Source organism: Corythoichthys intestinalis, chromosome 11, assembly GCF_030265065.1.
Source record: "Corythoichthys intestinalis isolate RoL2023-P3 chromosome 11, ASM3026506v1, whole genome shotgun sequence".
In the NCBI taxonomy this organism is placed as follows: domain Eukaryota; kingdom Metazoa; phylum Chordata; class Actinopteri; order Syngnathiformes; family Syngnathidae; genus Corythoichthys; species Corythoichthys intestinalis.
This window is the reverse complement of record NC_080405.1, coordinates 26,459,802-26,484,883: the sequence shown is the minus strand read 5'-3', so window position 1 is coordinate 26,484,883 and position 25,082 is coordinate 26,459,802. Positions and strand designations below refer to the sequence as shown.

General features: G+C 38.6%; 2 protein-coding genes across 6 annotated transcripts; both read left to right on the top strand.

Moving 5' to 3' along the window:
* The first annotated feature begins 4,508 nt into the window (after positions 1–4,508).
* cfap100 (cilia and flagella associated protein 100) lies at positions 4,509–10,561 on the top strand. Of its 4 annotated transcripts, none has more exons than XM_057851208.1 (14): positions 4,509–4,549; positions 5,320–5,370; positions 5,462–5,571; positions 5,643–5,865; positions 5,952–6,016; positions 6,218–6,381; positions 6,469–6,549; positions 6,626–6,807; positions 6,917–6,990; positions 7,063–7,217; positions 7,291–7,420; positions 7,519–7,721; positions 7,899–7,992; positions 10,417–10,561. In XM_057851208.1, exons 2-14 carry the CDS (start codon positions 5,331–5,333, stop codon positions 10,540–10,542), a joined length of 1,647 nt encoding a protein of 548 aa, XP_057707191.1. In that variant the 5' UTR covers positions 4,509–4,549; positions 5,320–5,330; the 3' UTR covers positions 10,543–10,561. The 4 variants fall into 4 exon arrangements, with proteins under 4 accessions (XP_057707191.1, XP_057707192.1, XP_057707190.1 ...); XM_057851209.1 differs by lacking the exon at positions 4,509–4,549 and adding an exon at positions 4,869–4,927 and having other exon boundaries at positions 5,462–5,521; XM_057851207.1 differs by lacking the exon at positions 4,509–4,549 and adding an exon at positions 4,869–4,927.
* A 159-nt stretch (positions 10,562–10,720) lies between these two features.
* Positions 10,721–24,074, top strand: ap1ar (adaptor related protein complex 1 associated regulatory protein). Of its 2 annotated transcripts, XM_057851211.1 has the most exons (11): positions 10,721–10,939; positions 13,675–13,723; positions 13,798–13,824; positions 13,915–13,940; positions 14,025–14,121; positions 14,295–14,393; positions 16,680–16,741; positions 17,751–17,821; positions 17,958–18,080; positions 22,189–22,337; positions 23,748–24,074. In XM_057851211.1, the coding sequence occupies exons 1-11, from the start codon at positions 10,869–10,871 to the stop codon at positions 23,865–23,867; spliced, it is 894 nt and encodes a 297-aa protein (XP_057707194.1). In that variant the 5' UTR covers positions 10,721–10,868; the 3' UTR covers positions 23,868–24,074. The 2 variants fall into 2 exon arrangements, with proteins under 2 accessions (XP_057707194.1, XP_057707195.1); XM_057851212.1 differs by having other exon boundaries at positions 22,189–24,074.
* Positions 24,075–25,082: the final 1,008 nt, after the last annotated feature.

Below are 25,082 nucleotides of genomic sequence, written 5' to 3'. Positions count from 1 at the left end.
AATCCATTTTGCCTGGCTTTCGCCCTCCCAGTCGAAATGGATTGGACGTCTAGCGCTGTCAATGGCACTGAAGTATGAGCATTCACAGCCAGTCCTCCCAGTCTATAAATAATAATTAATATTTATTACATTATTTATTTATTTTAAAACATTTTACTCTTAGCTTCTTTTAAAAAAAAGTTGAATGCAAAAAAAGGGAAAAAAACAGCAAAAAGTCTCTTATTTATTTTTTCAAATATACATACATAATAGTTTAAATAAAAAAGAGAAAACTATAGGTATTCTCTTTATGTAAAATGTACGCAAAATGCATTTTCATTCAATTTTTTTCTTATTATAAACAATAATTAACATGATTTATACATGAACCAATTAGTTGACAAATCACAACAATAATCGAGAATTAGTTGACAGTTGCTTTGATAGCCCTATTTCAGAGAGTGATGAATTTAGCTATTTTTATCCAGTTTCACTTAAGGTATGCAGGCCAATTAAATATCATTAACTATTTGTTATCCAAGTGAATTGATTGCCAGCCCTCACAGTTCAAATGGATTGGACATCTATCCCCGTATTTTCTATATGAGTGAAGTCTCCACTGACCATTTTGAGTACACGAGCGCTAAATAAACAATGTTGTGGTATTGTCCTCAGTTATTCAAGTCACTGTTTAAATTCCAGGTCACATGTGCTGCTTAACTGGCAGAAAGGGGCGAAAGGAAAAGCGACAACTCTCAGTGGAGCAACATGGCAGCTGAAAAGAAACTGACCCAAATCGCCTTTTTTTTTGTCCCTTGAGTGGTGAAGCACTTCAATAAAGACTTGCTTGCAATTGTCATCTGATTAAAACCTAATCTATTTTTACATCTAGAGGCAGTTAAAGTCCTCGTTCGAATAGACTACTTTGAGAGCAAGATGCTTGTGAATCAATGAAGTTGTTTGATACGTTCAAAAAGTTTCCTTCAAAACAGGTTTTGTCAACATTTCAAAGAAAATAGATTGCTATGGTAACGTGAATACTGCATTCAGAAGACAGTAAATTGTCATAGATGATCGTACCCCCAGAGGTCTTCAATTTAACGGCACATTGTCAGCATCAAACGATCTTTTTAAAACGATAAACAAATATCAAAGTGTTGTCAAAACAGCTTGCAGCTTTTATCATTCTTCCAGATTTAATGGATACAGATTTAGGCTGATTAGTGGGTTTAAACGACATAAATTTGTAGGCCAAGGTGAAAGAACTCATTATCCTTCATCATTAGAGGTTTAACATGTGGATCCCTGGTCCTCACAGTCTCAATGGCAATTAACGTTGTTGCTAAGGTGGGGGGAATTATCTCATTCATTTAAAATTTTTAACTTTAATGTTTTTGGGGTAAAATATGGATCTGCTTCGTCCAAGGTGACACGTCTGTACCAGTTGTCAGTAGGTATGTTTCATCTCAGCTGAGACCCTGAACAAGTCAAGTAGTGCTAAAAAAAAATCATCATTAAATAAAACAAAGATATTTCCCATCACGTTCACCGTTCCAGTTAAACGTGTCTCTTTGTCACCCCCTTGCCAACATTTTTTTCCCGTCCAGACAAGCAAGCATCTGTCAGTTCAAAATAATTTTAATTATACGAGGATTAATTCTGATGGGATGAAAGCCATCAGGCACAGACGGAAACCTCATAACAGTAAGCAGTATGTCCACTGACTGAAGGGCACATTGTTCATATTTCAAATGAAGAATTAAATAGAAAAGTTTGCCTTGGCTTTGACTTTTAGGGGGTCAACAAGGGGAAGGGGGGGGGGGGGGGTGAATTTAAAGGATTTGTCGACTCCAGAGCAGCAAGAGCTAAGTATGCTCAACTTAAGTTGCAAGAGACAGTGAAGTTTGTCTGCAAATTATGTAATTTCTGGTGTGTTTTATGTACATGTTTTAAGTTAGTTATTCTACATTTTAAGGTTTTTTGACATGTGATTATTAACTGCTATACCGAACATTTAGAGTGGAACATTGTGATGCAGTTCAACTGCTTTAGTCACCAGGGACTGTAGTTATTGGTTCTGCAATATTACTAGACACTAGGGCTGAACGATATTGGAAAAAACTGACATAGCGACTTTTTGGGGGTTTGAGATATATTGCGATATTAAAGCTAGAAGAATTTTCACTAGATGTCTTGAATAGATCTGTTTGGGAAGACTTTGTTTGACTCACCATGACCACATTGTATTCATATAATACCATTTATTCCAGGCTAAAGGACCAAATTATACTGGACGCGTTTGCAGTCCGGGTCCGGCAGAATATAGCGCCGGAGCCAATCCGTGTCAATTCTATCCTATTGTTCAATTCAATTCAAGTCAATTCGTAGCGTCAGCGCTATGAATTGATTGCGGATCATCTCCGACGTGCCGGAGCCCGCCGGATGGTTTGGGCTATTTTGTATTTTTGCCAAAGATGCATCCGTGAAAATGGGCGGCGCCAGGCCTGGAGTCAACAGGCAAGGTACTTATTCACGGTTTAAACACCAGCAAACATGGACGAAGAACGCCTCATCATGGAGGTGGAAAGTCACAAAATTGATTTATGACGCAGCAGATCCTTTTTATAAGGACAATATTAAAAAGGAAGCTGCATGGAACGCCATAGCAGAAGCCATGAGGATGGATGGTGAGTTTTTATGCAAGTGATGTAATTTCAAACAGTACTCAAATAGTGTCACAAACCCATTGTAAAGGCAAAAAAATTGGGATAAAATGTTCATTCAAATCAGGTCTACCTCTCTCTCTCCTTCTCTGTTCAGTACAGACTCTGTGTGTTTGTCGTTTTTTTTAATGCCACATTATCGCGTGTAATCACACAAGAGCTCACGAAGGCATAAAGCTGCCGGACCGCAGTTTTGCATAGCCGATATGTTTTGTCCCCTTTTTAAACGTACTGTGGAGCACGTAGTCAACACGGAGATACGCGGATTCGTACCGAAGACGCGTCCGGAATAATTTGACCTTAAGGAGTTCATCTGTGAATGATAAAGATTCCTGCGTATGAAAGGAATCCAGGAGGCCATGTTTCTGCACACTTGCTGCTTTTATGAAGCAAAAAAAACAACAAAAAAAACAACTGCACATCCTGCGACGGGACTATTGCACATACAATGTTCAAACGATATATTGTGCAGGCCTACTAGACACTTAGCATTTTGTCTAGTCAAATTGATTAGATTTTAAAATTGTTAAAATTTTCTTTCCCATATTTCAGGTTTACTCCACTCTTTAATTAGGGTGTGTACGTGACAGGTTTAAGTAGATGGGAGGATCTGCACAGCAAGAAAAGTGTATATCTGCATGCCTTTTCTGACCTAAGCATGCTGTATGTCCCTTAATGGACAGTTGTTACATAACATTGAAGTTAGACTTTTATGTTCTAACAGTTCTAACACTTTAACGAATTGTGTTATTACATTGTTTGGATTTAAATGGCATCTCAGTTTCCTTGTTAAATGTTGAACGGACGATTCAATTTGTTCCCAGGAAATTGTTATTCACTGTTACCAGGCATTAGCTTTTAAGCACCCTATATTTAGCAGTCATTCCAATTCCCAATTCAAAGTACAATGTTTAATTCAATTAAGCAACATATGCATTTGAGCTACCAGTTATAATCAATTGTGCATAGTCATTACATTTCAAGGCTTTGCTAGAAACCATTTTATGCAGTATTATGGACTGCACCCAACCCTCTCCCCAAAAAACTAAAGTCGTGGTGGTGGTGTTCGTAACAAATTCTCTCCCACTTAGGAAATGGCAGGTTACCAGAGTAAACAGTAGGATATATCAACAAAGCTAAAATTCATATAGCATGGCAAATCACCTTATTCCTCCTCCTCCTCACTGTGAGGTCACACAGTCCTCAGTGCAATCAGGCCAAGTGACTGAATGAATGCCGCTCTACATTTGAGGCTCAAATATGCTGAACAAGGGGAGAAACACATTTATTTTAAATTGCTGTCACATTATTGGAAGAAAAAATGAATTCAAAAAGCCTCATGGTTCGCTAATAGCTAAACTGGCAAACGCTCAGCAAATGGAACTGTCAATCCGATGGGAAAACCTCTTGCAGCAGTTTTGAGAGAAACCAACAAAAAGCATACATTACACCTAAGGGAGCAGGAAAATCTGACTTCAAACTTTATAAATTGCTAACAGTAAATAAGCTCACCAATTATTTAATAGGCAGTGAAAGATTTTCAGTGCCAATAACAGCCAATCATTTGCACTCAATTTTCAATACAAGATGTCTTCCTTCAAATGTGAACAAATCACAATTCTCGTCTCCTTACGCAACGTGACCTTTAGAAGGCCAAAACTCACTCCCCCGTGAGTTTGTGCTATTTTAACCTGGGATTTCCTACGAGTATGTTGTGTGGGCAATTTTTTTTTTTTTTTTAGCTATGAAGTGCAGGGTCATGTGTGGATACGTGGGAGGAACAGGAACAGTATCAAGTAGCCCTATTGCAAATCAGAAGATTGTAACCACACCAGATAGGGAATACAGTAAATATATATATGTATATAATTTTTAAAACGTTTCAGTACAATTCATCATCTATATCTGTAATCAATTCACATGGAAAACTAAAACTCGAGGGAACTGCCTTTCATCAAGGGCCAGCTGAATCCGCGTGTCTGATTGATTAACGCCATCTAGCGTTTTGATAATTTAATTGCTACAATGAATTTTCTAGTATTTCATCTTTTTTTTTTTTTCATTCCCGTCGAGAATGACTATAATGTTCATGTATAAAGCAAAACACATTTTTGATAATTATACCCTAGTTTCTCGAGAAGATTGGCGCATTCCCACCTAGTACCAAGGAAATGCCAGGAGATAGTTACCATGACAACCGTACACAGAAGAAGCTCGAATCCTTGGTTGTTTTTCTGTTTACATTTTTTCGTTATGTTTGTCTCGATACTGCTGTTAAGAAATGTATTCGGCGTCCATGTATAGTAGGTCGGATACAGTTTGACAATATTTTGAAGCAACGTTGTGTTGTAGTGTTTAACATTGTTGTGCTAGTGTTGTATGGTATGATGTCGTGCTAACTTTTAGCTATCAATTATAACGAGAACAAGAAAGCAGTCATTAGATTTCTGACTTTAGGTTTCATTAAATTGTTTTCAAGTACAACATTATTATTTGTGTGCATCATAATGACATAATATTTAGCTAACCCAATTAGACATGATGTCACCATATTCCAACATTGGAATTTGGAGATGTACATTTGAATATAACATATAATGTTTAACTCTACCAACAGAAGTAACAGCGATGTCTTCAGACACATCAGACACTAAATCCAATATGGCAGGTATACCTTTCAACCTCCGTCATTTGGTAAATGGGGGTAAAAATGAAAATGTTTATTGTTTTGACCCTTTTTCTCCAATATATGTCTGTAGATGTTAAGAAGAGAAGGATCAGAAGGCCGACACTTCAGAGTCATTTAAACTCACCAAACAGTAAGAAAGTTCTATCGCAAAGTTTAATTGAAAAAGATGACCGACAAATGGTGTGTGTCTGTGCATGTGTGCAAGTATTACAATCTGTCCATTCTGTAATTATCTTGTCCTCCGTGCTCAGGAGATGCACAGCTTCCTGTCTCTTCCAATTCATAAGAAGACAAATTACACTGCTCGAATGATGGCAGAGCAAAGGAAAGAGATTCTCAAGCAGCTAAAGGAGGAGGAGGAAGAAGAGCAGGTAAAAGAAAGGGTGAAGATTCTGAAGCAAGCCAAGAGTAAGCCAACACTCCAAATACAAACACCAGCAAGGCGTGAGCTAAAGACAGCTTTGTTGAAGCAGAGTAAGTTGAAAGTGATTTTTTAAAAATGTGGATTTTTCTAGAACTTCAAAACTTGCATTTCAAACATGTGGTTTGTTTGTTTCTAGGGAACATATTGAGAGAAAGTAAACATGACTTAATCTCTATGGAGCGTCAGAAGGCCGTGTTAGAGGTAGAAAACTGCAGGAATCACCTTCATTTGGGATAGCATTGTGAATGTTCTCACTTTAGAAGTTTATTCTCATGTGACATATCTGCACTGGCACATTGTACATTTTAAATCAAGATGTGTAAAAATGTATCTTGCAATCACGACTTTGCCTTTACATGCTCTCCATCCTCATACAATCCCTCCACTTCCATTCTCCCTCAGATAACACTAATGACAAAGCGATCCGAGATTTGTAAGATGGATAAGTCTATCGCAAAAGAGGAGAGACGGCTGAAGGAATTGGAGAAGACCATTGAACAGGACAATCAGAGCTTTGTTGCGTTCCTGAGAGAGAATGAGAAGAAGTCTTCAGAGGCCCAAACATTGTAAAAGCAATTTAAACATATAGTTCTTTCGAAATGTCTCATTAGTTTTGCCCTTTATCTTTCATTCATCTCCCTCTAAATTGTCAGTTTTGAACAAGAGGCGAAGTCCAAACAAGAGAAAACTGCTGAGATCAAGAAGTTGTCTTCTGAAATATCCTCAGTAAGAAGGTGCCGATTTCATTTTACATAGGATATAAATTACTTTAACCAATCAAGTTCTAAACCAAATCCTTATTGTTATTAGTGAAGTTGCCAATTATGAAGAAATACTCCAAGAGTATAAAAGATACAGGGATCTTCTCTTCAAGTTGTCTCCAATTGAGTGGCAGGAGACTCAGAGAGCAAAGCTACTCAAGAAAGTCCAAGTGGATAAAAACAGAAAAGCTGAGCAAAACAGGGAGTCAGAGAACTCAACATTCTTTTCAGGTCACTCAGAACTAATAAAACACGCTGAACTTCAGGAAGAAATCACAATAAATTCCTACAAGACGATCAACAATTGTTTTTGTTTATTTATTTGATTTTTTAATTACAGATCAGCAAAGCAACACTGCAGATTCCCAACCCGCAAAACATTATGAACCAGACATTGATAGTTCACAATATGAGGTCAGTTTGACTGAAATCTACTGCGATGATGTGGCTTCCTGTTTATTGACTTGCAATGTTGTTTCCACACAGGATGAACCAGACTTGTACTTCACAGATCCCAAGCAACTTATTGAACTGATGACAGAGCTAACTGAGCAGAACTTGTCCTTGATCAAGAACTCTACAAGAGCTGAAGAGACACTAGAGGATCTCCAACAGTCAATGGAGGAAGTCAGGAAGAGAACGTAAGCACAATCTATTACTGATCTAGAAATGTGTAAAAAAAAAAGTACTCTTTCTACAATATTACTCATCTAGTGAAAAAGATGAAGAACTTTTGAACAAGCAAATAAATGATGTGAACAAGAGAATTGAGGAAGAGAAGACAAGATCTTTGGAGCTGAAAAAGAAGGTTCAGCTCCATATTGAGCTGAAAACACAAGATGAGGTAAGGAAATAAAAAGCACGTTTCACCACATTTTATTGGATGTATGGATGGAAATCACATGAAACTTTAACTTTGTGGACATCCTTGCTTGATTGCAGGATGAAATGATGAGGGTGCTCGGAGAAAAGGTTGCTGAGGTGTATAGTTGCTGTGTTGATGACAGATTAAGCAAATGTAGCACCTTGGAAAAACTAGCCAGCATTGAGAAGCAGTTGTCTTCACTGCTACATTGTCTTGAAGAAATACCCAAGGAAAGTTTGGAACTGATGCAAAAGATCAAGGCCAGCGAGAGGAGGACCAGGTAAGCCCCTACCAAGTGTGACCTACAGCCACACCATGACATTGTGTACCACATGAAAAATATAGAGGCATAATTTACACTTGACATTTAAGTAAAGGAATTATTGTGCTGACTTGAATGCATGGCACAGTCATATGTTTGCGTTAAATGTCTGTTTTTGGAATCTTTTAACCTTAGGCAACGTGAAGAAAAGCTGAGGTTGCAAAGAGAAAAACAGATAGAAAGGATGAAGAGGTATTTGGAGAGGTCCCTGTCTGACGCCAAGAAAACAGTAAGTCATTTACATTTTTTTGTAATACTTGTTTTTCTCGCCCTTTAGTTATAAACTATGTCATAAAATGTTACCGCATTAACAAATCATTGTATCATGTCAAGTATTGAACAGCTTCCATTATAACCAAAACATGGTCTTTGAATTTTTCTGACGTTCGTATTGACAAAGTATGTCAGTAAATTAAGAATAGTGATCTTAAGGGTCGAAAAGGGTAAATATACAGTGGTATGAAAAAGCATCTGAAGAAAAAATGTGTCAAAATCACACAGATAAAAAAAAAAGACAAGTGTCTGCTTTAACTAAAACCACCCAAACATTTATAGGTTTTCATATTTTAATGAGGATAGTTTGCAAACAATGACAGAAGGGGCAAAAAATAAGTAATTGAACCATCACATTTAATATTTTGGCCCCCTTCCCCCCTTTGTCAGAAATAACTTCAACCAGATGCTTCCTGTAGCTGCAGATCATCTGGCATATCAATCAGGACTAATCTTGGCCCATTCTTCTCTCCAAAAATTGCTGTAGTCCGCAGTGGCGCCTCCAGAAATTTTTCATAGGGGTGGCCAGATGGGGCTACTTAAAATCTTGGGGTGGCCAAAACTAAAAGCCATAATTTCAGGTTTTTGTTATATTATTGCAGTAAAAAGGTCAGGGGAAAACTATCAGAAAGACTTAAGGACACGGCTTCTGATATACTTTGGTGTATTGTGTAATATTTGATGTTACTAATGATTTAATGTGCATAGTCCATAACTGTCCAGTCAACATTTTGAGTTCCACAACAATTCTGTTTTATTGTGTTAAGTGTATATTAGGCATAAGGTGTACATTTAAGTAAACAAAACAAAATAAATGCATTCATTTGGGATGAAATGCATAACTGATGCTGCAACAATCTAACGATATACTGGCAAGCGGGGTGGCCAGTGGCCCTGGCCACCCCCTGGTGCCGCCACTGGTAGTTCGGTCAGATTCCTGGGATGTCTCGACTTTGACTGGGCCACTCGAGAACATGTATTTTGTTCTTCTGAAACCATTCTGAAGTTGATTTATTTCTGTGTTTTGGATCATTGTCTTGTTGCAACATCCATCCTCTTTTTAGCTTCAACTTTCTGACAGATGGCCTCAGGTTTTCCTGCAAAACATCTAACAACAATCTAACAATCTAAAACATCCTGATAAACTTTTGAATTCATTCTTCCATTAATAATTGCAAGTTGTCCAGGCCCCGAGGTAGCAAAACAGCCCCAAATCATGACGCTCCGTCCACCATGCTTCACGGTGGGGATGAGGTGTTGATGTTGGTAAGCTTTTCCATTTTTCCTCCACACATGACATTGTATGTTACTCCCAAACAATTCAACTTTGGTTTCATCAGTCCACAAAGTAATTTGCCAAAACGTCCTTGGAGTGTCCAAATGCCTCTTTGCGAACATTAAATGAGCAATAATGTTTTTTTTTTTAGACAGCAGTGGCTTCCTCTGTGGAATCCTCCCATGAACACCATTCTTGGCCATAGTTTTAGATATAGTTGATGTGTGCACAGAGATATTGGACTGTGCCAGTGATTTCTGTAAGTGTTAAGCAGACACACTAGGGTTCTTTTTTTTTTTTTTTTACGTCTTTGAGTAATCCGCGCTGAATTCTTGGCGTCATCTTTGATGGACAACCACTCCTTGGGAGAGAAACGACAGTGCCAAACTCTCTTCATTTGTACACAACTTCTCTGACTGTCGATTGATGAACATCCAGACTTTTAGAGATGGTTTTGTATCCTTTCCCGGATTTATACAAATTAACGATCCTTGATCGCAGGCCTTCAGACAGCTCTTTTGACCAACCCATGATGCTCATCAGACAATGCTTCTCATCAAGACATTTCTTACCTGGTGTGTGTTTTACAGTGGGCGGGGCAACTTTACACCACTCATCAGTGATTGGGCGCACACCTGACCTAAAATGTTTGGTAAAAATTGGTTTCAATTGCTCTTTTTGTCTCCTTAGGCAGAGGGTTCACTTACTTATTTCCCCCCTTCTGTCATTGTTTGCATGCTGTCCTCATTAAATTATGAAAAAAAAAGAATGTTTGGGTGGTTTTAGTTAAAGCAGACACTGTATTTTCATCTGTGTGGTTCTGACAAAGATAAGATCACAATTGATGGTGATTTTATGCAGAAATGTGAGAAATTACAAAATGTTCAGATACTTTTTCATACTACTTTACCTTAGTATCATGCACTTCTGGTGTGGTTTTGCAAGTCAAATGTCCACGCTGACAGAAATGAAAGTCTCACCTTATTTTAATACAGTAAGTAAGGCATTTCCAATCTTTTATTGACGATATCAGATGGTAAATGTCGCCAGAAAAGCTCCATTTGTTAAAGTTCAAAATTTAAACTCCAGCTATCTCTCTTTCAGAACGGACGTAAACTAATGCCCAGATGCCTCCCAACTGCACAGAAGGTCAAAACCAAAAAAGTGGAAAGTGCTCCAATTGATGACGACTTTAATGACTACTTCTTCACATCTCTAGACATTGACTGAAGAAGAAAACTCAAACGATGTAACTGCAATGGTTTTCATTTTTGCAGTACAAGTCTATGGGAGTCAGAATGTTAATGTTGTTGAATACTTGTATGGTTTTCAACAATGACTTTTTAATGATGTTGAATGAAAGCAGGTGAAAAAAACATTACTATAAATACAACTCTAGGCGGCGGTAATGAGAATCGTGTTGTTGTTAGTTTAAGAAAAAAGAAGATGAGGAAGTATTACAGCCCGCAAAACTGTCTGCAGCTAGAGATGCTAAATCCTGCCTTACTGCGAAGCACACGCGAGGCAGCTACACTGTAGTAATATTTTAAAATGCCATGGGTAACTGCTGGGCCTTTTGTGTACGACTTTTCAGAAGGGAGGCGAACAGGATTCAAAGAGGAGGCGGGTAAGTGACATAATTTTGGCTAGGTGGCTAACCATCATTAAATAGCATTAACTCCCTTCTCGTTTAAATGAACAGAAAATGAATGAGCCACCATGTGATGTTCCGGTGTGCTTTTTTTTTTTAGGACTCACGTTTGTTAAGAATAAAACATTCTAAAAATAACGTGATCTTCTATGTTAGTGAGGTCTGAACCTGCATTCAGACTGGAAGCCACACCCCTGTGACCATGACACTTGACATTAAATTCATTATCTTTGATGGAGCCTCTCAAGTCCATTGGGGTTTTGTAACAGTAAAGTTTTGATACGATTGAACAATGATAGGATTATAAACACTATATTTTTGGGTCTGGCTTCATGAGAAAAATATTGTGTCACCTGATACCAGGAATCGTGCATAGTATTATTGGCTAACCAGAATTGTGGAACCAGAGCTTTTTGTCCCTATCCACTAAAAAGTCAGTTCGTTATTTTTTTTTAGTATTGTAGTGATTCATTAGTTTAATATCTAGGAATGACTATTATGAATTAATTAACATACCACAGCACATTTTTAAAAATGCAAATAAGAAAAAACTGTATTCTAGGCCAGTAATTGTGCGTGCACGGTGGTATGAAAAAGTAACTGAACCTTTTGGAATTTCTCACGTTTCTGCATAAAAACACCATTAAATCTGATCCGATCTTTGTCAAAATCGCACAGCGTCTGCTTTAACTAAAACCCAAACATTTAAAAGTTATCATATTTTGATGAGGATAGCATGCAAACAATGACAAAAGGGGGGCAAATAAGTAAGTGAACCCTCTGCCTAAGGAGACTAAAAGAGCAATTGAAACCAATTTTTTACCAGACATTTTAGGTCATTTGTGTGCCCAATCACTGATGAGTGGTTTAAAGCTGCCCTGCCCACTTTAAAACACACACCTGGTAAGAAATGTCTTGATGAGAAGCATTGACTGATGTGCATCATGGCTCAGTCAAAAGAGCTGTCAGAAGACTTGCGATCAAGGATTGTCGATTTGTATAAGGTTGGGAGGGGATACAAAACCATCTCTAAAAGTCTGGATGTTTATCATACGACAGTCAAAGAAGTTGTCTACAAATGGAGAGAGTTTGGCACTGTTGCTTCTCTCCCAAGGAGTGGCCTTCCATTAAGGATGACACCAAGAGTTCAGTGCAGAATACTCAGGGAGGTAAAAAAAGAACCCTGAAGTCTCTGCTAAAGACTTACAGAAAACACTGGCACAGTCCAATATCTCTGCACACATCAACTATATGTAAAACTGTGGCCGAGGATGGTGTTCATGGGAGGACTCCATGGAGTAAGCCACTGTTGTCTAAAAAAACATTGTTGCTCGTTTAATGTTCGCAAAAAACACTTGGACACTCAAGTCAAGAGACACAGAAGTTTTGGCAAACCATTTTGTGGACTGATAAAACCAAAGTTGAATTGTTTGGTAGTAACACACAACGTCATGTGTGGACGAAAAATGGAACAGCTCACCAACATCAACACCTCATCCCCACTGTGAAGCATGGTGGAGGGAGCATCATGGTTCGGGGATTTTTTTGCGGTCTCGGGGCCTGGAAAACTTGCAAACTATTAATGGAAGAATGAATTCAAACTTTATCAGGATGTTTTTCAAGAAAACCTGAGGCGGTCTGTCAGACAGACAGTTGAAGCTAAAAAGAGGATGGATGCTGCAACAAGACAATGATCCAAAACACAGTAGTAAATCAACTTCAGAATGGTTTCAGAGAACAAAATACACGTTCTGGAGTGGCTAAGTCAAAGTCCAGACTTGACCCCCATTTAGATGCTGTGGCATGACCTAAAGACAGCGATTCATGCCAGACATCCCAGGAACCTGACCGGACTACAGCAGTTTTGTAGAGAAGAATGGCCCAAGATTAGTCCTGATCGATGTTCCAGACTGATTTGCAGGTACAGGAAATGTCTGGTTGAAGTTATTGCTGCCAAGGGGCGGGGGGCAAAAAAATATTAAATGTGATGGTTCAATTACTTAATTTCCCCCTTCTGTCATTATTTGCACTATCCTCATTGAAATATGAAAACCTATAAATGTTTGGGTGGTTTTAGTTAAAGCAGACTGTTTTTTCATCAGTGTGATTTTGACAAAGATCCGATCACATTCGATGGTGATTTTTATGCAGAAATGTGAGAAATTTCAAAAGGTTCAGTTACTTTTTCATACCACTGCTTTTGCCACTTAAATTAACATTGCAGCATTCATTAGCGTATTTATAGTGCAGTTAGGTATTGTATGCCGAGAATATTACATTAATTTTTTTCCATGGGGGAAAAGAAGATCACGTTGTCTGGTAGAAAACATGTCCTAAAATATATAGTGTTGATTCCAGAATAAAACATAATTTACAGAAATTCTAGTTTGCAATACAGTAAATAAGGAATTAGAAATGTTGATTTTCCAGAATTTCGAACTGCAGCACTATATTGCTGATATCTTTTTGAAGAGCTGAAGTTGAAAATAACAGACAAAAAAAAAAAAAGGTGTCGCTGTCGCTCTCATATTAAAGTTTTATAACATATAGGGTCACACAGCTGAAATATTTCAAGAAAACTAAGCGAGATGGAAACAAATGGACAGAACAGAGCCCAGACTGTTCCACATCAAAATATTCACCCAAATAAGAAGTTTGCAATTCTGGGTTTAACATTTTTCTATAACTGCTAATAAAGTATGCATTTACAGGTCCAAATACTTTCGCAGCAGCACCACTGGAGAACATTATACAATAGAGGTACAATTTATATTTGTACTGTTTTTATCTTTCCCATACATTATCTAATTGTTGTACTTATGTTACTTTTGCAGTTTGAAAATCTTGTAGAAAGTGATGAGGTAAGTGTTATTGTCCAAGTTACCAATCAAGTTCATTCAACATGACTGAGCTCGAGCTCTTGAGAAAATAATTTTTCTCTTTTATTGCAGGAACAAAGTCCTCAACCTTGCCCAAGGTAGATCTACTCAAATTACATGTTATTTCAAAAGCTTTATTAAAATTTTAATAATTGTGTATATTTTTGTTAATTTCATCTCAGGCCCATCAGTGAGGATGAACTGAAGAACCTTCGGGAGCATCGATATGCTGACATCTCCAACAAGCAGGTTCTAATCGACCAAAAGCTCCAAGCGGAGGTAATATTCTTCCTCATATTCTGTAAATTTGGTGTTACAGGTAGTTAGTCCACTTTATTATTGTTTCACGTTTGAGATCTACTTTGCTTTTCTTATCATTTGCAGCATTGATTTCCTTTCTGTTTGTAATTTTTTGGGGTTTGTGTTTTGCTTCATTTTGTTTTGTCACTCAGTTAGAGGCACAAGAGGAGAGGTTGAGGCTAGAAGAGGAGGCTAGAAATGCTGCCCAGCGGGAGGCCGCCAGGTTGGCACGTGAACGAAAAGTCAAGGAGGTGAGGCGACATTGAGCGCTCCTCCCTTCTGCCAATTGACTATACTGTTTTGCTTTACTTGACCAGCATGCAAGCCCCCTTTGTGGCTACTTTTCGTCTTTATCAATATTTGTCAGTAGTCTATTGTGCCAGTCCTCATTTGTCTGGTGTCTTTTGGTACATATGGACGTTTAGAAAGTACTGTACATGATTACTCTTTCTGTTCAGATTGAGCACATCATGTCTCGAAAAAGTATGTGACAGTGTGACTTTTGGTTGTTTTACCATCAAGCCAAGATGTTCCATTTTTCCTCAACGAACTTAACTTAATATTTTTTACTCAGTAAAATTAAATTGTCATGATCAATCAATCCGTTTTGGACCGATGTATAAAAAATTACTCATCCCCAATGCTCTTACCCTTCTTGGTATTGTAACATCAGCTGATCAACTGATCATCAGTGAGTTACTTTCGACTAAGAGCTCCAATTATGTTCTATTTTTGGAGTATTGGATTTGGTCGGATCCAGTTGTCGCTTGTTTTCAGCTTTTCGGCTGCTGTAAATCAAACCACTAGGCAAATAAGAGTAAAACTACTGCTCTTTAGAAAATAATACTAGTAACAGAGCATTGTGATAATCTAGAGGAAGGACTAGTAGAACTAGTTTTAATACAAAAAATAAAAAAAATTTGCATTCTTTTTATTGATCTAAAAATATATGTATCGATATCAGCAAAACATATCTTTAAAAAATGTTCGGAGGTTTAAAAAAAACGCATCGAAACATCCCTAATTTTAATTGCGTCTGGTGATATTTTTGAAAGCGTAATGGTTATCTTGGAACTCCAAACTCGCCGATGTTCCAGCAATAGTCTGGCGACCGTCCCGCGGATCAAATTCCCAGGGCGGAGCAAGCCACAGCAAACAGACAGCGGAGTGGACCAATCAGCGACAGGCGGACATGACGTTGGTAAAGCGACAAACTCTACCACGAGCGGAGAATCGAGAAGTTTATTCAACATGGCTAGCACAAGACAGACTGTTGTCACTGACTTGTGTCGATGTTTACCGCGGATTGGAACATATTCTCGGCTGTCCTGTTCGGCATCTGTGTTGTTGTGGAGACGACTTCCGACGCGCAAGAGTGACGTTGCTCGTTAAGATTACACGTCACGCAAATAAACAGATTTGATTGCACGGATCATTTCGTTCGGATTCCAGAGGCCATTAAGGAGCTGGGTCCCAGACTATTCTCACAGTGTTTAAAAAATACAGCGAGATCAGTCTGGCTGTGCCCAGCAACGTCATGGCGACATCTTATGGTTACATGTCCAGGTGCTCTACCATTGCACTGAATTGCATTGCGTTTTTGTTTGTTAATAGTCTTAATTTCAAAATTCCTGTTAACGTAACATGTTTTCGTTTATTCATTTTCCGCCCAATAAAGAGCGTCGGAATATAAGATAAGGCGCACCTTAATTGAATGGTATATTTTAAAACTGTTCATGTAAATGCCACACAATATTAGTAGTGGTTAGGGTTGCGTTATGCATCCACTAGATGGAGCTGCGCAAAAGGGCAAGTCCTGCCATGATTAACCAATATTGATCCATATCGAAGGCGTAGCTGATTAAAAGGCACACTGTCGGCTTTTGAGATAAGGCTTTTAGGTGCACCTTATAGTGTGGAAAATACGGTATTTATTTTGTTCCAAAAACATGGTGGGCTGACAGTTTGGCCTCTCAACTGTGAACCTTTGCAGGATTTCTGGGGGAAACCCTGCTTCTGGAATTTTTGTAGTTTGAGCCATTCTTTTAGGTTTCGCTACACCCAGCCACAATTCATCTAATAGGCAAATTTGCTTGAATGTTCCCAATTCGGTAAAAAAAAAAAAATACATATCTTACTCAATAGGAAATGCTGAGATATTCCCTGCACTGATGTCATCAGATTGATGTGTCAAATTGTGGGGGCGTCCGAAAATGTGCTGAAAACTTGTCACAAAAAAATCCTCAAATCACTACTTGGCTTTTTAGATGAGTAACTTTAAGGCTGATATTATTTTTACATACAGACCTGTTACATGTTGATTGTCCCTTGAAGTATAAATATACTGTAGTTTTATAATTTTGTCATAAAAATCACTGCTACTGAAATTCAATTTATGCCTCATTCAACCACTCTTCTGTTTGCACTTAATTTGTGTTGTTCTGCTATTGTACCTTAAGTGAATGTATATACTATTATACATATTGTTTTAATATCTCTGACAAACTCACCGCTTGTGTGGGATTCTTATTCTGTAGCACTTGGCCCAGAGAACGAGAGGGAAAGCAGATGGGTGCGGCAGTGAACCTCAACTGAGAAAGTGAGTCACGTTCACTCATCGGAGAACTGCATGATTTCGCTGCTGAGCCAGCAGCGAACCCCTTTTTTTTTGGGAGGGGGGGGCTACAGACCTTTCTTAGTGGAACGTTATCATTTTTTTCTATCTGTATGACTCTGCAGTAATGCAAATAAATATTTACTAATTTTACATGTTTGTGATTATGTTGTACGGCGCTAGACATCCGATCTTTTTTGACAAGGAGAGGGCGAATTAACATTGTGTAATTCTCTCCTACCAGTCCAAATGGATTGGCCGTCTAATGCCGACAGTGGCACTAAAAGATGAGCATTCACAGTACAGATAGACTGAGTATCGGCGCCCATTTTTGGAAATTTGACGTATATCGGTATCTGCCCCCCCCCCCCCCCCCCCCCCCCCCATTTTTTAAAAATCCGACCGGCCCGATATGAAAAGCTCAATTTAAAACTGGGTTATATATTTTTTATTTCTATGATTAGTTTGCCCATTAGTTTAGACCTGTTTTTATATTCGTTGTCATATATTTTCTGTGGAAACATTTCAGAGAGCTATTTACTTAACCTTTTATTCAACTTTATCAGAGATGTTTCTGAGTCTAGGAAATTCAGGCATTTTCTATTTGTTTTATTCACTAAACATGCTTTAGGCATTTCAATTAAGTGTTTGCATTATTCCATTTTTTAATGCCGATTTTTACACTTTTGCTGCTAATCAATATTGGCTCTAGAAATTGGTTATCGGCCCCACTAACTACTAATAGTCAGTATCCGTCCTGAAAAACCCATATTGGTTGATCTCTTAATTCACAGCAAGTCCTCCCTGTTTAAATTCATTGGACGTCTATCCTCATCAATGGCAGCCAAAGAGTTAAAATGCATCAAGTTATGGCTCACTTATGCTGAGTACTTTTGTAACATATCACATTTTATGTCTTCTCCTCAGTTTAGTGTATTTTCATTCCAAAGCTGAGAGGGAATGTTTTTATGATTGTCATCCTGACCTGTTTCAGGCAACCCGGGGATGGTTTCGACCCCTCCCTCCAGAATGTCAAAGCCCAGTCGGAGGCTTTCAGAAGCAATAGTGAGTGAACCAATCCACCCGGTCTAACCTAATCTAATTAAAGCACGTAACATCTACACTAATAAGAAACTTTAATTGAATTAACTGTACATAACAAAAATCAATCCTGTAAATCTTATAATCTCTGTGTTTACAGGACTTCCCTCAGACACAAATGCGGTGACGCCTAACACCGAATGCAGCTGGGACTTCACCACCAAGACGCGCTCCACCAATGATGACGCCACTTCACTGGATCTTGAGTGGGAGGATGAGGAGGGTGAGAGTAAAGTTCTACAGTTTAGTTTGGGCATCCTTGAATGAAGGATCCTCGAAAAATATGTGGAATCAATCGGGAGTCATGGGTTAAGTAACATTGGAGTGACGGGGGGAAAAAATTCAAAAAAGATGTAAAAAATATGGCAACCGGGGGTGCTCAAAGCAACACTAGATAACTTTTCAGTTTTGGTCGATTTTAGCGAAGCCGACCAACAAACGCTGTAGTGTTTTGCCTTGGGACCAGCGCACAGCGTCGTAAAATCATGATTTCCAGGTCGCCTGAAAATGGATTAAACGACATTTCTGTTTCCAGAGGCGCTGAAGGATGAATAGTAATGAGGTAATGAATGCAGTTATGGCAAAACAATGGTATATGACGATTAGGGATGGGAATTGATAGGATTGTTACGATTCCGATTCCATTAGCGATATCGCTTAACGATTTGATTCTTTATCGATTCTCTTATCGATTCTAATTTGGGGGGGGCGGGGGGGGGAGAGAACAAACATTTTGATTGGCATCGAGTTTGTTTTATCAGAAGTCACAACCTTACAAACTCACAACGAGGTCAAAAGAGGCCCAAAGCCTCAATATTAACTGTGGCAATAAGTGGCAAATGCACAAGAATGTGTAACATTTTACTGAAACATTTTTCTAATAGAAATAAAAATATTGGTATATATTGGCATATAGGTCATTGTTCTGCCGTTGGCAATATGTGTTAAAGCATGGGTCCCCAAACTTTTTCCTGTGAGAGCCACATAACTTTTAACTGATGAGGGGCCGGGGTCAGTTTGAACAGAGCACAGAAAAAGTGTGACGATTGCAGGAGTGCCGAAATGTAAAAAATTATTGTTTTTCAGAAAGCCGCAATCAAATAACCCTTTCTGGATTCTTCACGGAACAAAAGTAAATAAAATAAAAATAATTATATAATATTAATAAATAATAATATATAATAGATAATAACCAAATAACCCTCTCTGAGTACTCCACAGAAAAAGGCCAGAAAATAAATAACACTATTGAGAGAAAAAAAAAAAATCAAAATGCTGTCTGGTATTGTTAAGGGCCGGACCAAATGTGGGGACGGGCCGTATTCGGCCCGCGGGCGGTAGTTTGGGGACCCCTGTTAAAGTGTATTATTTACCAGTATATTGAAATGAATGCTGTTTAGTTTTTATGGCGCTTTCACGCTCAAGTGGGGGCGCCCTTGCGCTTCCTCACGCGAAGAAGAACGCGCTCACGTGAAGAAGAGCGCGCTTACACGCGAAGAAGAAATGCCGCATCCAAGCGAGTGAGCGAGTTAGTGAGAGAGGGGAAACACTGCTACAAGCCTACGATCTTTTTTAATGTTTGTAAAATATCTACAGAGGCAACGCCTGTATGTATCATCTTTTGTGTTGTTGTTGTGTGTTTCCACTCGCGATCGGACACTTAAATCCAGTTGTGTAGTGGTTTGAACGATGTGCTAATGCTAGTGAACACATGCTAACTGTTTTGTTATCACGGTATTAGCAGCTAATCATCGCTGATTTACGTTGATGCAAATCAGTTTGTTATTGGGGACGAAATTGATTTGTTTCATTTCTATTTTTAGTTTCACTCTTCAAGTGATGGTTGAATAAAGTCAGCAAATTATACCAACGTCTTCTGTATCCTCATTTGGGAGTTTAGCTAGCTGTATAGCCAGGACTAAGCCTTAGCGTCTCGGTGAGGACAGTGTTGTCGTATTCCCTCCCGATGCAGTTATCTCCACCTTGCAAGACTGCAAGTCGTTTTGTTGTAATTTTTCCTTGTGAAGTGAAGACACACTTTCGAGCGTTTGAACCTACGTGCTGTCATTGTTATGTTTACGGCTGCAATGCTCGTGCTAAACCATCGTAACCTTTCATTTTCACCCTCTTTCCTGGTGAAGTGTAGCCAAACTTTGGAGCGGGTGGTTCTTGGCGCCATGCTAGTTTGATGCGTCTGGACAACAAGACACGTCACGACGCAATATGCGTCTTTAGGAATCGTTAAAGGGATCGTTCAGGCTTTTTCATTGTGATGTTGAGGCCTCGAAACACAAGGAACCAGTTCGGAATTGGAATCGGATTTCGATTCCCATCCCTAATGACGATGATGACAATAAAAAAAGACCTACGTTTGATTTTGAACCTACCGTATTCCCCCAGCAGCCCTCCAACCTGCCTCCCACCTGAACTCAAGTTCGGTTGAGGGGAGGGTCGCGCTAGCGAGTGAAAGCCGGCTAATGTTTATTCTTGAGTGTCCTTTTATCCTTTTTTTTTTTTTTTCTCCTCCTCGGACATTGTTGCAGAATTCGCGCGAAAGCGGTCGCATCGACTTCCGTCCATAACGAATGGGGAAAGGGGAAAGTGACATATGCCGAAAAGCAGTTGGCACATTTGTGTTTTGTTTTTTTTGTTTTTTTGTGTGTGGCGGAGTTTCTGCCACCCACCTCAGAGTTAATTTGTGCCGGTGAAAGAGATAGGCCCCCTAAAGATATAAAAAGGTGTCATTCAACTAGTTGTCCGTCGACATACAGTGTATCACAAAAGTGAGTACACCCCTTGCATTTCTGCAGATAATTAAGTATATCTTTTCATCGGACAACACTGACACTTTGACACAATGAAGTAGTCTGTGTGCAGGTTATATAATAGTTCATTTATTTTCCCCTCAAAATATAGCCATTAATATTTAAACCCCTGGCAACAAAAGTGAGTAAAATGTACATCCCTAAATGTCCAAATTGAGGACTGCTTGTCATTTTCCCTCCAAAATGTCATGTCCCTCATTGAGGGTTGGGCATCGTTTGAAATTGAACGATTACGATTCCACATTTCGATTCTGGTTCCAAACGATTATCGATTCAGATTCTTTTAAGAGGCAGGGTCAATAAAAAAAGCAGAGTAAAAAAAAATAGCATGGTTTATGTTAAAGTCTTAACTTCTCGATGATTTTTTAAATTATAAGAACTTCTTACAGGGCAAATTTTAACTTGTATATAAATATCAGTGTTTGAATTTGAGCAATTTTTTCCTGCTCAGCGGGCAGGGCATCGAAACATGGAATCGAAATTTAAAAACTCGAACAATTCCAGGAGCATCGGAGTGATAGAACCGATTCCCATCGATGCTCGATGCCCAACCCTACACTCATTACAGGAGTGCTGTCAGCGTTGCTGCAGAGATTGAAGAGGTGGGGGGAGTCAGCCTGTTAGTGCTCAGACTGTACCCCGCACTCTACATCAAATTGGTGTGCATGGTACACGGGCTTTCTAGAGTACAGTCTTCAGACGAGGCTTTCTCCTGGGGTGACAGTCATGCACACCAACTTTTGTTGCCAGGCGTTTAGGTATTGATGGCTATATTTTGAGTTTTATATTGAGGGGAAAATAAATTAACTCTATTATATAAGCTGCGCACAGACTACTTTTCATTGTGTCAAAGTGTCATTTTGTCAGTGTTGTCCCATGAAAAGATATACTTAAATGTATGCAGAAATGCGAGGGGTGTACTCACTTTTGTGATTCACTGTATCATCACTAATGTTATTAAAATATTTTATAAAGGTTGAAAAGTTGCCTAGTGTTGCTTTAAGTCAAATTTGGTTCAGATCTTGTTTGACAAAGACCTTGGGGAATTAACGTTTTATTGGGCAACTGTGTTTTTTTTTTTTTTGCAGCTCTTTTATTTTCATCTTAGTCTTTCTGATAAAAAGACTTCTTAGTCTTAGTCATAGTTTAGTCATTAGAAAATGTGTTCCGTCGTTGTCTAGTTTTAATTGACGAAATCTCAAGCAAATTTTGTCATAATTTAGTCTACGATTTCTCTAAATTTTTTTAGCTGCATAATTCAAACGTTTTAGTCCAAAAACTAACAAATAAATAGAGGCTTCCAATAATTTCAAATGAACGTTGAGGACAAGCATTTATTGTAGCGTCTACAAGAACAATGACAACTTCGTGATGATAATACACAATTTTTAAATAAATAGAATTGATTGGAACAGGTTGACAATACAGAAACTTGATTGGATTGGGTTGACGGTACAAATTGTTACGAGTTAGGACTCTGAATTTGACCGAAATCCCTCTTTTTAGGAATTAACCGAGCACTTCCAGCCTGGGAGAGGTCTCGGACAGAAGAGGACATCCTGCGTGCCGCCTTGAGGCCTGGCGGGAAGCAAGCACACAGCGGCCCCACCTCGACCTCAGAGGACTCAAACGCGCTAGAGTGGGAGAATGATTTTGTGAGTACCCACCCTGAGGACGGTGCAGACCCGGAATTTGAGGGTTTTGTAAATCCAGTGCTTGACACACCCTCAGAAGACGCATCGGACCATGGCCAGGACAGATAGTCTCCTGCACAAAATGGGACTTGAGCAAACTCCTTGCTATGACACAAGTTCACCAGCTTTCTTCCCTTCGCATCAAATAATTGTACATCCTTACTTTTCATATTGCAGAGTATGATAAAAGTGATGCTGCAGTTGTTTTCAAACAGACATACCTTTTTCAGTGCCTTCATTGCTAATCATCTTGTAGCTGAATAATTGCAATTCTTTTACCATCTTTCAGTTCACACTGTCCTCATTTAGGCCTGGCCGATAAATTCATTTAATGAATTTGTTTTTGTGGCGATTGATTCATAGAATAATTAGTTGTTGTTGTTTTTTTGTTTGTTTGTTTTATGTGCCCAAATAGGAAATCGAACTATACTGTATATTATTATTCAATAGATTGTTTGATGAGAAGGTTTGAGAAAGTTTAGTTATTCCTTTGTACATGGTGGCTGACAGCACAAATGGAGAGAAAATATATTCAAGATAGATGTTTTGCACTTTATTTGCGTTTTCGTTAACATTTAGTTAGGGTTTTACATTTGTTTTAAGCATTTGCTGTCTTTTGTTCTTATTGTCTTCTTAAATTAAGAGGGATGGGGGAAAATTAATCCATTTTGGGTGAGAAAATTGTAGATTTAATTTTTAGGCTATATCGCCCAGCCCTACTATTGCCAGACTTGCCAAACCATTCCAAGGATAACAAATGAGCAGCAAATATTTTCTTTGATTATGACCAAATCCAAATTTCAACAATATAAATGTATGAATAAATATTTTGCCCATTCTACTGAAATGATTCTACTCAGCAGATCATTGAAAAAAATTTAAGCAATCCAAAGAACTAGTTATTTTCAAATGGTCTAGAACCTACGATTAAAAAGTACTGTATATTTACATACAAATATGGTGTATACACCATACAGAACAATAAATGGGGGAAATGACATTTTGAAAATCGTTGCAATGCAGAAAATGTGATACATCTCATTTGAAGTCATGAAATGCCACTTTTTGGTATTACCGTTTAAAAAAAAAAAAACATTCCATGATAGGAATGGGAATCTGATTAAAATAATAACTATCAATTGCAATATATGACTTTTTCTGGCAATCTGCACTCGTTCAACCTTTGATTAAATAGCATTAAATTATATTTATTTGTGGAAAGGTGTTAGGTGGGAATTAAAATTATAAGAGAACGCAAACACGAATGGCCTCATGTTGCCGACAGTTAACAGCCCAATTACTGGAAAAATAAATGCTTATTTTCATTTTGTTGGCATGATTGTGCTTAATGTAATGCTGCTCACTTCTCAGCCACTGAAGCAATATCTCAGCCTTCATGAACAGGACCAAAGACTGCTCCTCTCCAAATTGTTCATCCATCAGTTTTGCAAGACTTCTCCAAATTTTACACTCAAGTTGTCTGACTGCTGAAAGTCATAGTTGTTATGCTATCATCACAATTCAGACTCATGTTTTATACATGTGTGTGCTCATTTTTCTGGAAACATGTTTTGAAATGGTTTTGAAGTCACAATCACTGTAACTTAATTACACACTGGGACTAAGAGGAGGAACACCAAGGAATGTTGTGTATTCACTGGAAGTGTCTCAGAATGCATGGACTCACTCAATTAAAGTTGGGACATTAGTTTGCTTTGTTTTTTTATTGTTGTGTTATATACTTTACCCCTTTTGTTTACATTAGATGGATAGCCACAACTTAAAACACACCTAAACAGTTGTTTCCTCCTCAAATTAAGTAACCATTTGGAAAGGTCAAAACACTCTGTGATGAGTAGTTTTTTAAAACTAGGCCTGCAAGCAGGACTGAACGGGCCCTTGCAGTTTGGTGCAACTCGGACGTCACGCAAACTCTGACGCCACGCAGGTCAGGGTGGTGAAAGATCGTCCCCCTCTAATCATCTCATGAGAACCTAAAATGCTTGAAACTCACTTTTATGGGATTAGAAATACATTCACACACCTAGGAGATAAAAACCTAATTGGGGAGAGTACTACAAAAAAGGAGGGGCTACTGAGCTGTGCAGCCACGCCCTTATTCAAAACAAAAATTCATCTTCAAATTGGGCCAATTCGACCAAGTGTGCCAGATTCCGTGGGTCTATAAGCTGCCTAAGTCCATGAAAAAATATACCTCCTTTTAATGGCAAACAAAGGGTCGTCATGGCGACAGACGTGGACGTGGGCCTGAAAATGTATTACAAAAGGTCTTGAAACTACAATGACCAACCTGAAAAGAACTGGACATGTAGAAGTAAAATGAGTGACTTTCTGTTGCCACTAGTTGGCGCTGTACGGTTGATGCAAATAACCCCTACAAAACTCTTCAGGGTACGACTCTCACCAGGCACGGGAAGTTTGGCGCAGATATGTTCTATGTCTGCCAAGTTATGACTTCAAAATTTGTGGCAAGACAAAATGGCGACGGTCATTTTCACTTTCCTGTATGGACCCCTCCAACGAAACCTTGATTTTTTTTTTTCATCAGGCCCCTGAACACATGTCTTAAGGCTCCCCTGAAAGGGGTTTGAAGTCAATTGTTTTTTTTTTCCCCTTGCAGGAGGAGCATGTCTCGTAAAAAAGGCAGTTTCCTGTTCCCAGCAGGGGGCGCCAGGCGTAATGGGT